The 15120-nt window shown below is 47.9% G+C and overlaps 2 protein-coding genes across 4 annotated transcripts in view; one reads left to right on the forward strand and one right to left on the reverse strand.

Moving 5' to 3' along the window:
- The window catches only part of crygn2 (crystallin, gamma N2), a 3305-nt gene extending 1240 nt beyond the window's left edge, over positions 1 to 2065 (forward strand). Inside the window, exons 3-5 of the mRNA XM_086305573.1 lie at positions 551 to 707; positions 1018 to 1163; positions 1820 to 2065. Of these exons, the coding sequence (XP_086161699.1) occupies positions 551 to 707; positions 1018 to 1163; positions 1820 to 1955 (439 nt within the window). The 3' untranslated portion in view covers positions 1956 to 2065. The remainder of the gene's footprint in view (positions 1 to 550; positions 708 to 1017; positions 1164 to 1819) is intronic.
- Positions 2066 to 6048: 3983 nt separating this feature from the next.
- Positions 6049 to 13915, reverse strand: nub1 (negative regulator of ubiquitin-like proteins 1). 3 transcript variants are annotated; one of them, XM_086305522.1, is made up of 15 exons: positions 13511 to 13915; positions 12993 to 13126; positions 11834 to 12001; positions 11633 to 11697; positions 9962 to 10026; positions 9729 to 9896; positions 9490 to 9578; positions 9294 to 9400; positions 8841 to 9027; positions 8255 to 8362; positions 8020 to 8172; positions 7792 to 7938; positions 7631 to 7711; positions 7021 to 7216; positions 6049 to 6489 (listed from the first exon to the last, which is right to left on the reverse strand). In XM_086305522.1, exons 2-15 carry the CDS (start codon positions 13119 to 13121, stop codon positions 6350 to 6352), a joined length of 1803 nt encoding a protein of 600 aa, XP_086161648.1. In that variant the 5' UTR covers positions 13122 to 13126; positions 13511 to 13915; the 3' UTR covers positions 6049 to 6349. The 3 variants fall into 3 exon arrangements, with proteins under 3 accessions (XP_086161648.1, XP_086161649.1, XP_086161650.1); XM_086305523.1 differs by lacking the exon at positions 13511 to 13915 and adding an exon at positions 13354 to 13504; XM_086305524.1 differs by lacking the exon at positions 13511 to 13915 and adding an exon at positions 13226 to 13351.
- Positions 13916 to 15120: the final 1205 nt, after the last annotated feature.

Consider the following 15120-nt stretch of genomic DNA (forward strand, 5'->3'; position numbering starts at 1 on the left):
TGAATACTGATACGAGGTCAGCTTGTGTTTCAGTAACTCGTTAAGAGTTTTTCTAATGACATCAATGAAAACACAGAAGAACAGAAGCTTTGTGATTTCTGGCCGTACAGGAAGTCTAAACGTTTCCTTTTTAGTGACAAATAGAAACACATATCAAAGATCTGACGTTCTGCAAACTCAAAGATGTGAATTTGATGACCAACAGTTTTCACTAACAGCACAAACTCAGACTGAAGTCCGTCCACACAGAAACCATATTCAGCACTTTTTTTTCTGACCTTATCAAACATTCAGCCGCTCTTCATCAGAGGAGAGCACGAGGCCGACATCATCATCATCATGGTCAGGATAAACTGGAGTTCTTGGTGTAAGTGCTTCCTGTTTCCTTCAGCTGATCATCACCTGAACTCCATGACTGCGTCTGAGCAGCAGATGATCGTGCTGGGACGGAGGATGAAAAAGTTCTGACCAGTTAAACCTGCTGATGGTTTCAACATGTGACTGAGCACCTCTGCAGGGTAACATCTGGAGCCTGTCTTTGTCTCTTCAGGGTGAACTCGATCCGTGTGGAGAGCGGAGCCTGGATCTGCTACGACCACCCTGACTTCAAGGGCCAGCAGTACATCCTGGAGCACGGCGAGTACCCAGAATTCCAGAGGTGGAACTCCCACAACGACCACATGGGATCCTGCAAACCCATCCGCATGGTGAGCACCTCTGACGGAGTCGTGATTGTTTAAAGAGCACGGATGAGGTGATCTGACAGATCTGAGATTTTACTGCTGTTAGGAAACACAATTTCATCTTCTTTTTAATTCACACTTTTAAAAATGTCAGAGTTTGTTTTTCATGTGTTAGTGAAAGACTGACTCTGTGAGTCTTTTCCACTGAGGGGAAACCATCTTTTCTTGCTTTGGGGTGAAGCACCTTCATCCTGAAGCTACAGCTGCTCCGTCCGGTCTGTGATGTAGGTTTTGTTGTTGGATTCTGACCTAATCGTGTCCGTCTGTCCGGCAGCACGGCGAGCACTACCGCATTGAGCTGTTCGAGGGCTGTAACTTCTCCGGTCAGTGCGTGGACATCTGCGACGACTGCCCCTTCCTGCAGAGCCGCGGCTTCTCCAAGAACTGCATCAACTCTGTGAAGGTCTACGGAGACGGAGCGTGAGTTTCTCCTTTACCAGAAACCTTAACGCTGATGTTCCTACTCCCCAGGGGATAGACTTTGGTGACCTTTAACCTGAGATTAGTATTAGGACAATATTCCTAACATGCTAACAGGAAATATTTATCATTCACATTCAAAGTAAAGGTCGGTTGTTGACATATTCCTGCTCTGCAGAGGATGAACTCTGTAGACTTTATTGCTGCTGGCAGCTTAGACTGTGGGGCTCATTATTTATTATCCCCAGATGATGAAATGTGACACAGTAATGTTCTTGTTCTTGGAAGTTTTGGCTGATGATTGATTTGATTGATTGAGTTCAAACTTTAGCTTTCAGGATTTTTCACGCTCATGTCCCCCTGAGGATGAACCCTACCAGGCTTATCTTATTATTAGACTTCTCACCTGGAGACCAGTAGAACTGTTTTTCATCCTCAGCTTAATTTTTCTATTTAGTGCTAATGTTAGCATGCTAACAACCTAAGGTTGGATGTGTTAGCATGACTTAACATAATAGAAAAAAGTCTAAAGATGTTTTAAGGCGGAATATATTTAAACATCATTCTGAATCCTCCTTAACAAAAGTGTGACAGGTTAATAAAAGCATGTTCCTCACTTTAACCCCGCCTCTCTTCCCTCCTTGCTCCACCTCCAGCTGGGTGATGTACGAGGAGCCAAACTTCCGTGGCCGCATGTACATTGTTGAGCGTGGAGACTACTGCAGCCATAACGAGTGGCAGGCCCAGAACCCCAACATCCAGTCCATCCGCAGAGTCGTCAACTACTTCTAAACCCCTCTGACCTCTGACCCCCAACCCTGACCAGCCCCCCTCACCTGTGACTGTAATCATGTACGATAAATAAACTCGGACTAAAATAAGAAAACAGGTTTTTTATCAAACAGTCTGTGTGTGTGTTGATTTGTGTGGCCACACCGACACCATCACATAAACAGGTTTTCATTCCTGCTGTGACAAAAGAAATTATAATCTGGATTAATACAGATAACAGAAAATATCTGTTTCTGACAGGTGGAGAGTTAATTGAAACTTCTGACAAAGTTTTAAAGATGTATTGTGGTGAATCCCACTGATGATATAAAAGACTCACAAAAATTCATGTATTCATATGATGCACTAAGTGTTAGAGGGTTAGAAGAGTCCAGGACCTTTAAATATGTCTGTGAAGGTTTGCAGTCATCCAGGTCAGAGTAATCTAAGGAGCTTGGCAGAGAATCCCAGAATTTTAAGCCCTATGGGAGTGTCCCTAAGAGGGTCATGGACCCACTACTGACCCTCTTAGGGACACTCCCATAGGGCTTATAAATCTGGACTCTCTACCAGTTGCTCTTAGAACTGAAGACGTTCTCAGATGAGAGGCCAAAAGTCTTCAAGAAACTTAAAGTCCAGATGCTTTTCTCTCCAAGATCCTTAGACTAGGATTTTTCAACCATCAATCATTTAGATATAAGGAGTAACAGGACATGTGAAGGAACAATAAGTTGGTCTAATTATGAGCTGCGTGAATGCATCGATCTTTAAAGCACTTTTTGGCTCTAGGTTATATTCCTGGAGAATTTACATCAAGTTAGTACTCAGAGGCCCCTCCGTGAATCGCTACCTCATCGTGGTGGAAGGTTTGTGTGTCCCAGGGATCCTGTGTTGTTGGGGGGCTTTTGCACTCTGGTAGGGTCTCCTGTGGCAAATCAGTCCTTGGTGAGGGACCAGACAAGAGTGATTCAAAAATCACCAATTAGAAGTAGATCCAGATTGTCTGCACTTAGCATCAGTTCAGAGTACCCGGCCTTCCTGAAGTCCTTGGGTGTGGTGCTTGAGGGTGCTCCACCTCGGGACTCGTCTTACTGGGAGACTTCAACACTCGGGCAATGACAGTGTGACCTGGAGGGGCGTGATTTGGAGGAAAGGAGCGTCTGTTCGTTAGTCGAACCTCGGATACAGGAGGAACAATGCAATTTCCATCCTGGTCGTGGAACACTAGACCAGCTCTCTATCCTGTCAAGGATACCTGAGGGAGCATGGGAAATTGCCCAACCAGTCTGCATGTATTTTGTGGACTTGGAGAAGGCACTCGACCGTGTCCCTCATGGTGTTCTGTAGGAGGTGCTGCGGGAGTATGGGGAGTCTTTGCTATGGGCTATCTGAACCTTACACAACTGCTGCAAGAGCTTGGTCCACATAGCTGGCAATAAGTCAGACTCGCTCCCGGTGGGTTATGGACCCCACCAAGGCTGCACTTTGTCACTGATTCTGTTCATAATCTTTATGGAGGAGTTTGGCCATCCAGGAGGGGCTCATACAGCGCAGGAATATATTAATCAGTATTAGAGTTACAGTGGTTGCAAAAGTATTCGGCCCCCTTGAACTTTCCCACATTACGTCACATTACAGCCACAAACATGAATCAATGTTATTGGACTTCCAGGTGAAAGACCAACACAAAGTGGTGCACACGTGAGAAGTGGAACCAAAATCATACATGACTCCAAACATTTGTTACAAATAAATAACTACAAAGTGGGGTGTTCGTAATTATTCAGCCCCTTTGGTCTGAGTGCAGTCAGTTGCCCATAGACGTTGCCTGATGAGTGCTAATGACTAAATAGAGTGCACCTGTGTGTAATCGAACAAGGCCGAACAAGGAGAGCGCTGATCAGAAATGCAGCCGAGAGGCCCATGGTGACTCTGGACGAGCTGCAGAGATCTACAGCTCAGGTGGGGGAATCTGTCCATAGGACAACTATTAGTCGTGCGCTGCACAAAGTTGGCCTTTATGGAAGAGTGGCAAGAAGAAAGCCATTGTTAACAGAAAACCATAAGAAGTCCCGTTTGCAGTTTGCCACAAGCCATGTGGGGACACAGCAAACATGTGGAAGAAGCTGCTCTGGTCAGATGAGACCAAAATGCAAAACGCTATGTGTGGAGGAAAACTAACACTGCACATCACTCTGAACACACCATCCCCACTGTCAGATATGGTGGTGGCAGCATCATGCTCTGGGGGGGCTTCTCTTCAGCAGGGACAGGGAAGCTGGTCAGAGTTGATGGGAAGATGGATGGAGCCAAATACAGAGCAGTCTTGGAAGAAAACCTCTTGGAGTCTGCAAAAGACTTGAGACTGGGGCGGAGCTTCAACTTCCAGCAGGACAACGACCCTAAACATAAAGCCAGGGCAACAATGGGATGGTTTAAAACAAAACATATCCATGTGTTAGACTGGCCCAGTCAAAGTCCAGATCTAAATCCAGTCGAGAATCTGTGGCAAGATCTGAAAACTGCTGTTCACAAACGCTGTCCATCTAATCTGACTGAGCTGGAGCTGTTTCAAAGAAGAATGAGCAAAGATTCAGTCTGTAGATGTGCAAAGCTGGTAGAGACAGACCCTAAAAGACTGGCAGCTGGAGCTGCAGCAAAAGCTGGTTCTACAAAGTATTGACTCAGGGGCTGAATAATTACGCACACCCCACTTTGCAGTTATTTATTTGAAACAAATGTTTGGAATCATCAGTGTTGGGGAGTAACGGAACACATGTACCGCCGTTACGTATTTAAAATACAAAATATGAGTAACTGTATTCCGTTACAGTTACCGTTTAAAAAGGTGGTATTTAGAATACAGTTACTTTGTTGAAATAAATGGATTACACTGCGGTACTTTCCTGTTTCATATTGTCGCGGGTCAGGACTGTTTGGGTTTTGTTTGACAGCTACGTGCTGTTGTTCCAGGCGGCAGCGTTACGGTTGCCATGGTTACAGGGCGACGCTCTCTCTCTCTCTGCGACTGCTGTTTCCTGGGTGAGAGAGCGCCTTTTCGTTGTTGTTGTTGTGCTAAGCTAACAGGCAGAATGCTACAAGCATAGCTCTAAAGAATGTAGCATCATGGGCAGTGTAGTCCGTGCTGCTGGGAGAATGGACTGCCATACACGTTATGGGTCTGTGAGCGAGGAGGGAGAAAAAGGGGAGTGGAAAGGTACGAGTTGTCATCGAGCAGAAACGGGAGCTGGAAGCATGTAAATATAATAATAACCACTGCAGCCAAGAAGAGAGCCTGACGAGCCCAGTTGTAAGTAAGCTGTTAAGACTCGACTGTACACCGTGTTCCTGTTTTCCTCCGAAAACAATAAGTTCTGTTGGAGCAGTCTTTCAACGCCTCTCTCTGTCTCTGCTAGCAAAGTTGACCCACACAACAAAGTAAAGCTATTTTTCGGCTATGAGCCGACAGGGACCCCGCCGTATTAGTCAGAGGTCCCTTTACTACAGTTTGGAGTTGCGGACCTTCAGTAACAGTAATAAATCACACAGCAATAGGACATTCACGTTGTTGTAAAAAGCATGATAATATATTAAGTAATCCAAAGTATTCAGAATACGTTACTGTCATTGAGTAACGTAACGGAATACGTTACAGAATACATTTTGGGGCATGTATTCTGTATTCTGTAATGGAATACATTTTAAAAGTAACCTTCCCAACACTGGGAATCATGTATGATTCTCGTTCCACTTCTCACGTGTGCACCACTTTGTGTTGGTCTTTCACCTGGAATTCCAATAACATTGATTCATGTTTGTGGCTGTAATGTGACAAAATGTGGAAAAGTTCAAGGGGGCTGAATACTTTTGTAAGCCACTGTAGCAGCCTTTCCTGCTCAGACTCAGCTTTGTCTCACAGTTCTTCTGGAAGGTTCTGAGGGTTCGAGCCTGAAGTGCAGAGTGAGACTCAGAGTGAAGACTGAGTCTGTTGATGCACCACCCTAACCCCCATGCTACACCTCCTCCACCACCAATCAGCTTCAGTCTCTGTTCTTCTCACTGACCTGGTGTTTTTGCTTTTGTGTTTTTGTGTTTTCAGACAGACAGACAGAAACACTTTGTGTCGTCTTTATTGGCTCCATCACAACCAAAGAATCAACAGGAAACCGCTCAGACACAAACTGAGACTCCGCTTTGATCCAACATCACCAACAATGATGTCATTGATGATGTCACTGATTAAACTGATACACCTGTGCGGTTTGAGCGGCAGGACTCTGAATTATTGCTGAACAGATGATCGTCACTGTCTCCACATTGGCACGCCGCTCTGAACTCCCCGACTGCAGGACGATCTGTGTGTGTGCGTGTTTGTTCTACACAGCGACAACACTCGACCCGGCCCGAGCGTGTCACTAGGTGTGGGCGGGCTCACGGTGCAGGTACGCCTTCATGGCAGAGATGAGCTCGCTCTCCTCCTCCAGCGTGAGGTCCAGGTAGTCCTCCTCGTGGGGGGCGATGTCCTCGAGCACCTCGCTCACCAGCTCGCTGTCCTCTGGAGGGTCACACAAGCAGACTTTAGATCATGTGACTTTTTTCTTTTCTGTTTTTGTCTTTAAGGGTTTTTATTGATTCTATTTTAAACATTTAATCTCCGACTGACAGTCTGTGTGAAATCACAACTACACCTCTGAGGTACATTCCTCAGCTCGTCGGGTCACTCAGGCTTTCTATTGGACGATGATGGGTTTCTAAACCACATGACCGTCCTCACTGAAGCCCCATTGGCTGGTTTGGTTAGCATGTTTTCACAGTGACTGATGAGATGAAGATGAACCTGCTCTAAACGAGTTTCACCCTGTGAGCTCTCAGTTTCAGAGAAAAGCAAAGAGACGTCTGTAGAAGTTTCCATGCTCGTCAGACAAAACGAGTCACAGAGACTGAGGAAGACGAAAGGTCTAATCTGGCAGCTCAGGTCCTTACAAAGGATGAGATCTGCTGAAATCTGCCTCGTTCAAACATCGACACTTCCTGTTCTGTAACTTTGTTTTGTTTATGCTGGATAAACGAAGAGCGGTTCTGTTACCCGGGGAGCTGGAGGCGGAGCTGGGCTCCTCTGAGGATGGTGTGGAGGAGGAGGAGGATGTGGAGGGCGGGGTCAGCAGCTCCGGGGAGAGGACGCCCTGGTTGTCCAACAGCAGCTGTGTCGCTGATTGGACGTCTCCACCTGTCAGTCTGAGCGCCGCTTCAGCCGAATCCCGCTCGAATCCCAAATACAACAGCTGGAGGGACAAAGAGAACAGCTGGAGGAGAACAGCTGGAGGAGAACAGCTGGAGGGACAGAAAGAGAACAGCTGGAGGAGAACAGCTGGAGGAGAACAGCTGGAGGGACAGAAAGAGAACAGCTGGAGGAGAACAGCTGGAGGGAAGGAAAGAGAACAGCTGGAGGAGACATAGCTATAGGAGAACAGCTGGAGGGACAGAAAGAGAACAGCTGGAGGAGAACAGCTGGAGGGACAGAAAGAGAACAGCTGGAGGAGAACAGCTGGAGGAGAACAGCTGGAGGGACAGAAAGAGAACAGCTGGAGGAGACATAGCTATAGGAGAACAGAGAGAAGCCCCGCCCCCAGCTTTCCTCTGCTCGTCTTGTCACTGTTCAATAAAGTTTGAATGTTGAACGTGACCTCTGAGCGTACCTGCTCCACCATCTCTGGGCTAGCTCCGCCCTCTGTGTTGTTATTGGTCGCCTGGGCATCCTGGCTCGAGTCCAGCAGGATCTGGGGATGGCACAGAGGAGAACATGGAGTCAGTCACGGCTCCACCTGTGAGACCTGTACGAGGAGGCGGGGCCACTGACAGCGTAAGCTCTGTCTACGTTCCCGTCGGCGTGGTGCAGGGCGCGGGCGGCGTCTCTCTGGGAGAACCCCAGCTCCATCAGGGCGGAGATGGCCTCCATCCTCGTCCTCCTCTTCTGTCTCTCCCTCTGCTTCAGCTCCTCCCGCTCCTGATAAATAGAGATAAAACTTTATTAAACACTCAAACGGGACGACGACAGGCGGTGAACTGACTTCCTGTCAGGTGTTACCTGTCGGCGGGTGCTGATGTGGATGGCGGCCTCCTGCAGGTCGCCCCGGGAGGCTCTGAGGCCGAGCCGAGCTTCTCTCTCGCTGAAGCCCAGCGCCATCAGCTGAGCCATCTTCTCCGAGTCGGGACGCAGGCGCGCGTACAGAGACTCCACCTGACACACACAGCAGCTCAGTGAGCCACTCACACACAGCTGGATTATTGTGGACTGTCACTCATGCTAAGCCGAGTCTCACCCTGGAGAGCTGCAGCCGCGCCTCAGAGTCGCTTCCTTCGATGTAGGAGAGGAGGCTCTGCAGGAGGTACAGACGCAGGAACAGCACCTCCTCTCTGCCCGTGTTACCCTGGCAACACACACATTAAGTCAATGACAGGCTGAAGGTTACAGATTCACTGCAATAACTTAAGCATAGCTCATCAGCATGTGTTACCATGGTGATACATCCCAGTAAGAAGTAAACAGTGGACATCTGCAGTGAGACTGTTCAGCTTCACATTGTTTACAACATTAACATTAAAACTTTATTTACACAGGTCGTCCCACTGAGACTCATTGTGTCACATACATGCTCACTCTCAGCATCGTCTAAGAAGCTGACCAATCAGAGTGCAGTCTGTCTTCACCTCCACTCAGCCTGCTCAAACCTGATTGGTCAATGATTCTCAGACTACAGGAAATGGACTACAAATATGGACTACAAATACAAACCAGAAAGTTTATTCCCTCATGTTGGTCACAAACATGAACACGTTCCCTGATGATGGTTTCACCCTCAGCATCAACACACAGTGTGTGTGTGTGTGTGTGTGTGTGTGTCTGACCTTGATCATCAGCAGTCTCTCCTGCTGTTCTCCGTAGCAACGCAGGAAACAGTCCTCGGCTCTCTGCAGGCGGCTCCGCCCATCCTCCAGGCAGGACAGCGCCTCCAGAGCGCGGTAACACCACACGATGTCCAGCTGCAGCACGGCGTAGTTATCCACGGAGCTGAGCAGCGCCGAGCCGCACTTCCTGCACGCACGCACACACACACACAGGACTTTAACCCTCATTAATGACACACAGCACGCTGGATGTGCTGGAAAACCTCCTCACTCTGGAGGTTTATTTTGAAAAGCTGGTGCACGTTGCGCTCACACACAGGGACTTCCTGTCTCATGAACACAGTTTCAGACGTTTACAGTGGCGGTGGATGAAGAGTCTCTGATCTCAGGCTGAAGGCTGATAAACTCGTGGTGAGCTGTGACGCGGCTCAGAGCCAATCAGCTCGCTCGTACCTGAACTGCTGGTCGGCCTGCAGCAGGTGACACAGAGCGTTATCGTGCTGCTTCCTCTTCATCAGAGCGCGACCTTTCTCATGGAAGCCCATGGCCAGGATCAGAGCCTGCACACACACACACACACACACACAGAGGTTACACAGCAGCGCCCCCTGGTGCCGACCTCCACACTGCGTCCTATCTCAAACTCCACCTTCTTCTCCGTGGGGGGAATCTTCAGAGGGTTTCCTTTCTGGTCGGCGATCTCCAGGAACGGTGTGGTGTGTGGGTCCTCGCTGCCGTCTGATGGAGAGGAGCAGACGTTTAAAAACAAACAGCTGTGCCCCTCCCACTGCCACGCCCACATGGTCACCTGTTAGCCTGGGACACCACCCTGCTGTGGTCACCTGTGGGCTGAACAAAGGTGTGTTGGAGGCGTGGTTGTTTCCTCACCTCTCTCTGACAGGATCTGGAAGCCTTTCTGGGTCCTCTGGACGCTCTCCTCCTGGCTCCTCCTCTCCTCCTCCTCCTCCGTCAGCTGCTGCTTCAGCTCGCCGTCGCTCACCCTCAGCACCATCACCTTGCTGTGGTTCTTCACGCCCTGCTCGTCCAGACGCCGCTCTGCACACACACACACGCTCAGCTCTGACAGATCACATGACTACTGCAGCTGTGAGGTCACTGACCTGCAGACAGAGTCCTCCCACTCAGGATCAGCTTGATGCTCCTGAGGCCGTGCTCCTCAGCGACCCTGCACGCACGCACACACACACACACACACACACGCACACACACGCACACACACACACACACACACACACTTTACTACAGTATTGAATGGAGAACTGGTTCTTCTGCTTCCCAGTTTTCCAGCTGCTTGGAATCATTTGTCCTGTTGATCCCACTTCTTGTCCTCACACTACGATCAGCTGATTCCAGCTTGGATGTCAGAGGAGGAAAACAGTGACCGTGTGTGTCCAAATGTATTTTTTATTGCACAAAAGAAGAAGATGAATGTAAATGTAAATAAGTGAAACGTGCATCCAGGACAGAAACACTCACAGTGCTGCTAACACAACCTCACTTCTTTACATCTGCACTGACAGCATGCTAACGCTAAGCTAGCCCAGAGTGAAAGCTGAGCGTGTGCAGACTCCACCCCTCGGCTCAGCAGCCAGAGCCTGAACTTCAACAGGTAACAAACTGATGAGCAGTCAGGCTGCAGCCTTGTTACTACCTCTTCCTGTTTCTACAGTCGAATCACCGTGGCAACCATTTTTTGTGTGTCTTCATCTTTGATTTGTGCGGTCAGCTTTGTGCTATGTTGGAGGTGTGTGTCCTCATTACAGGTGTGTTGGTGCCTCAGGTTTAAACAGTGATTATGAGACAGTGAGCTGCAGCTGTTTTACAGGGTAACATGAAAGTAATGCAACGAGTAGTGTAACTAGTTACCTTTTCCCAGGAGTAATTAAGTATTGCATTACTTTTACACCACGTTCCAAATTATTAATAAAATTGTATTTAAGTGTCACAAAGATTAAATGTGTTGTTTTTCAATCAAACTCATGGTTGGCATTGTGTCTCAGAGCTGTTTGGATCACCGACATCAGCCTCAGACACCTGCGATCATTCCTTTTCTACTGAAGAAGCATGCGCCACATTATTAAGCACACCACCACTTACAAGCAACATGGGAAAGAAAAAGGCTCTCTCTGCTGAAGAGTGTGAAACAGTTGAATGCCTTGGACACATAATGAAAACCTTTCATATTTCATCCATCCATCCATTCACTTCTGCTTATCCTTTTCAGGGTCGCGGGGGGCGCTGGAGCCTATCCCAGCTGTCATAGGGCGAGAGGCGGGGTACACCCTGGACAGGTCGCCAGTCTGTCGCAGGGCCAACACACAGGGACAGACAACCATTCACACTCACATTCATTCACACCTAGTGGCAATTTGGATTATCCAATTAACCTATCCCCACAAGCTGCATGTCTTTGGACGGTGGGAGGAAGCCGGAGTACCCGGAGGGAACCCACGCAGACACGGGGAGAACATGCAAACTCCACACAGAAAGACCCCGGCCTGGTGGTGGCATTGAACTCAGGACCTTCTTGCTGTGCGGCAACAGTGCTAACCACCGTGCTTAGTAAACATAATTAATGTAATTAATATGTATCAGTGTGACGTCTTTATTGTTGCTTAGCGATGGAGGTGACTCTCACATCGCAGCCAATGGCAATCGATGAACATCTGAATCAATTAGAGATATCAATAATAGAATCTGATTGGCTAAAATCTTATCAGTTTCCATAGCCACACACACACACACACTCAGCCTGCGATGTAATCGAGTACCTGTCCACCACCTGCTGCGCCGACACGTCCAGCCTCGTCTCCAGGTACGTCCTGACCTTTGGATCCTGGAAGCAAACACTGAGGTCATTCTCCTCCGTCACAGGAGAGCAAAGCATTGTGGGTCGGTGTGTGTCATGTGATGAGTGTGTGGCGTGAGGTACACCGTCAGGTAGCTTCCTCTGTCCTCGCCGCCTTCGTTACCTTCTTGGCGTCTCGCGGCAGCAGCAGCTCCAGCGTCGCCACGCTCGTCTCCCTGAACGTTTGGTTTCCTCTGCCTCGCTTCACCGCCTGAGCTCGGATCGACTCCAGAGCGCCCCCTACCTCCGACATGGGCAGGCGCAGCAGGGGGGCGTAGCGCTCCGCCAGCTCCTGATGGAAGAAGAACAGCACTGAGCGCGCTCAGAACAGAATCCAACGGCGCTGCACATGGGCTGAACTTTGCTGTGACGCTGAGACAAAAACCTCACTGATGCTTGAATCTCAGTGAAACAGAATCAGTCAGTCCTCATCCAGGGGCGATTTTAGCCCCTTTTTGGGGGCGCTTCCCCCAAACCCGCCTGGGTGCTTCAGCAGCCCCAAAGATTTCTGTTTTTGACAATATTGGCTGTTTGTGTGACACTACTAAAAATATAAAAAGCATGCAGTACTTAATTGACAACATTTAACAACAAAAGTATAGATAGCCCCTCCCCCTGCTCTGGGGGGACAAAAGGACCCCCTGATGATCCTCTAATCGCCTGAGCCAAGGTGTGAAACTGGGTGTGGGTCCCAATCAGCCAGAGTTTCGGGTGAGTTCATTGTGAAACCTGGGCCCACCCTATCATGTGACTTCCTGAGGTCAGATGGCCCAGGATGTGAGTGGGCGTTAAGGCGTCTGGGAAGGATCTCAAAACTGGGAGGAACAGGGGCTTAAATGCACCAAGGAGACAGTCAGAGACAACTCGGGACAACTGGAGACATTTAAGGATGCAGGGACTGACAGAGACGGGGAAGACGTCTCATCGTGACGAGTAAAGTGTATCTTGGCTGGATGGGCAGCTCTCTGCATGCTCAGCACCCCAAAGCTCTGATCCTAGAAGCGCCCTGCTCTCATGTGTTTCCTCTATAATCTGTTTCACTGGGTCAGTAAGTTGTTTAACTGAGGTTTCCTCTGACAGGAAAGAAAAACTGAACTCTTTAATGATGGTTTTATTTTTTTTGTTTTAGCAGATTTATTATTTTATTGGATTCATGTGAATGATTAATTTGTTAAACAGCGTCACAAAGTGACCTTCATAGACCTGGCTGAACGTTATATCCTCATACTTTGATCTCAGTAGGAAGGTGTGTGTGGCCACACCTCCTCAGGCGGGTCACCCACCTGCATGTGCTGCTGGCCCTGCTGCTGGCCTGGCTGCTGGCCCTGCTCGGTGTACGGCGGGTTCCACAGCTGGATCTTCTCCTGCTTCAGGAGGTTCTTCAGCTTGGCCTCCAAGTTCTGCTCCGCCATCGTCTCTGAGAGGATACAAGATAAAAACTGTGACGTCAGCATCTCAGGTCCACGAAGACCTTTTTAAAACCCCTGGACCGGGTCAGAGGACAGCAGCTGCTCACATCTGGAAGCGTTTCAGTGAAGCTCCGCCCCCTGATGGTGGCCAGCGATCACTACAGGAAGTGCAGCTGTAATAATCTGTTTCCTGACTTTGAGTTAAAGCTGAGGTTAGTCATCATAAATCACTCACTCCTGTCACACACAGCTCCAGCTGCATGAAGGGAAATGTAGGATCCACACAGCAGCCTCCTTGTATAAAGTCCAGAGGTCAAACGACAGTTCAGAGGTCAAACTACAGTTCAGAGGTCAAACTAAAGTTCAGAGGTCTCGGTGACTTCAGCACAAACCTGTGGTGTGTCTTCAGCTGCTCCAAACTCTGCTCCCGGCGGATTTACGACACAACAGCCTCAAACACGACACTTAATCAGAGAAATGACGCCACCGGGCTGACGTCAGCAGCTAACAGCTGCAGGTGAGCACAGCTGCTCTGACAGGTAGCTCACTGTCACAGGACCCGACGGCGACCAGCAGCTCGATCCGAGAGCCGGTAAAACTGCGGTAAAGCTCCGCGGCGGCAGCTGTCTGCTGTTGTTTACGCGAACCAGGCTTTTCTGGGAGGGAGGCGAGCGCTCACTCTGCGCATGCTCCAGGATCAGCTGATCGCTCCAACGACGTCTGCCGAACACAGGCCGACGCTCCAGGACCACGTCACAGCAGACACGAGTCTTCACGAATATAGACGATCTTTGATCCTGCCGTACGGCTGCCCACGAGGGTCAAAACGAACAAACGCTACCTTAATGACACAAAGGGAAATGTATTAAAAATGTAAATACTAGTAAGTGCAGCAAAAAATATTTTGTTTGAAATGTATTGAAAATAAAATAAATAAGCAAACGATAAAAAAGAAAACCAGAAAATATAACAGTGAGTGATGCAACATGTTAGAAAAGGCAAAATAATAATTCAAAATAAAGTAAGACCGATTTTAAAGCTAAGACAACCCAGCAGGATCAAATTCAATCATAAATAATAAAAAACAATTTAAAAAAGTATAAGAACACTAACAGAGCCAAATCCAAAATCTGCGGTTATACATTTATTCTATCTCTGTGTTTGTTCTTTCCATTTGTTTTCTACATACTGTTTCTTAATAAAGTTTAATATTTGAAAAAAAACCCCCAAAAAACCAAAAACCATCCAAACAGCGGTGGCTTTCTGAAACATCGGATATGTATTGGATTCAGCACCACATACGAAAGTGACCCCAATCGGATTTGAAAATATCGCATTTGTGCCGTTCACACTTTCACACCATGATCGGATATGAGTCGCATAGGGTCAAAAAAATCGGATTTGATGCGCTTTCGCCTGCAGTGTGAACGTAGCCTAAGTTGTAGTGATGGGATTTCCGGCTCTTTGTAGAGAACCGGCTCTTTCAGCTCCGAACCGGCTCTTCAGGTTGTTTTGTTGCTTTAATTGATTTATTATTAACAATAATATAAAATTATGCACAAAAGGAATTACTAAAGTAAAAAAAAAAGTGGTTTTATTTATATATGTTTATATGTAAATATATGTGGTGGCCCCTAGAGACAAAACACGTACAAACTCCAAAACACATTTCTAGCGTTAACTGAACTTCAAAACAGAGCTACTAGATCATTTAAATTACACAATTGAAAGCATGTGTGTGTTGTTTGTGTATTAGTGTGTGAATGTGTGTGTGAATGGGTGGATGACTGGATGTGTAAAGCGCCTTGGGGTCTTTAGGGACTAGTAAAGCGCTATACAAATACAGGCCATTTACCATATTTATACACAAGCACTCATATATATTCAAATAATTCAAAAAAATGTTCATTTAAGGGCCACAGAATATTTCTTTTTTTTTTGGGGGGGGGGGGGGGGGGGGCAGTGAAATACATTCTTTAAAGGGTTGCTTATTTCAATTACA

Source organism: Aulonocara sp. 'chitande type north' Nkhata Bay, linkage group LG9 (assembly GCF_057382095.1).
Source record: "Aulonocara sp. 'chitande type north' Nkhata Bay isolate Kocher_YH1m ecotype deep benthic linkage group LG9, A_spYH_male_GT1.1, whole genome shotgun sequence".
Taxonomy (NCBI): Eukaryota; Metazoa; Chordata; class Actinopteri; order Cichliformes; family Cichlidae; genus Aulonocara; species Aulonocara sp. 'chitande type north' Nkhata Bay.

Bases quoted from the DNA above. Each gene is read 5' to 3' on its own strand.
- nub1 (XM_086305522.1), bottom strand. From the start codon at position 13,121: ATGGCGGAGCAGAACTTGGAGGCCAAGCTGAAGAACCTCCTGAAGCAG. The intron at 9,897-9,961 runs GTCAGTGACCTC...GTGTGTGTGCAG, and splicing joins TGGGAGGACTCTGTCTGCAG to AGCGGCGTCTGGACGAGCAG. The intron at 7,712-7,791 runs GTCAGTGGCCCC...TGCCATCCCCAG, and splicing joins ACGTAGACAGAGCTTACGCT to ATCCTGCTGGACTCGAGCCA.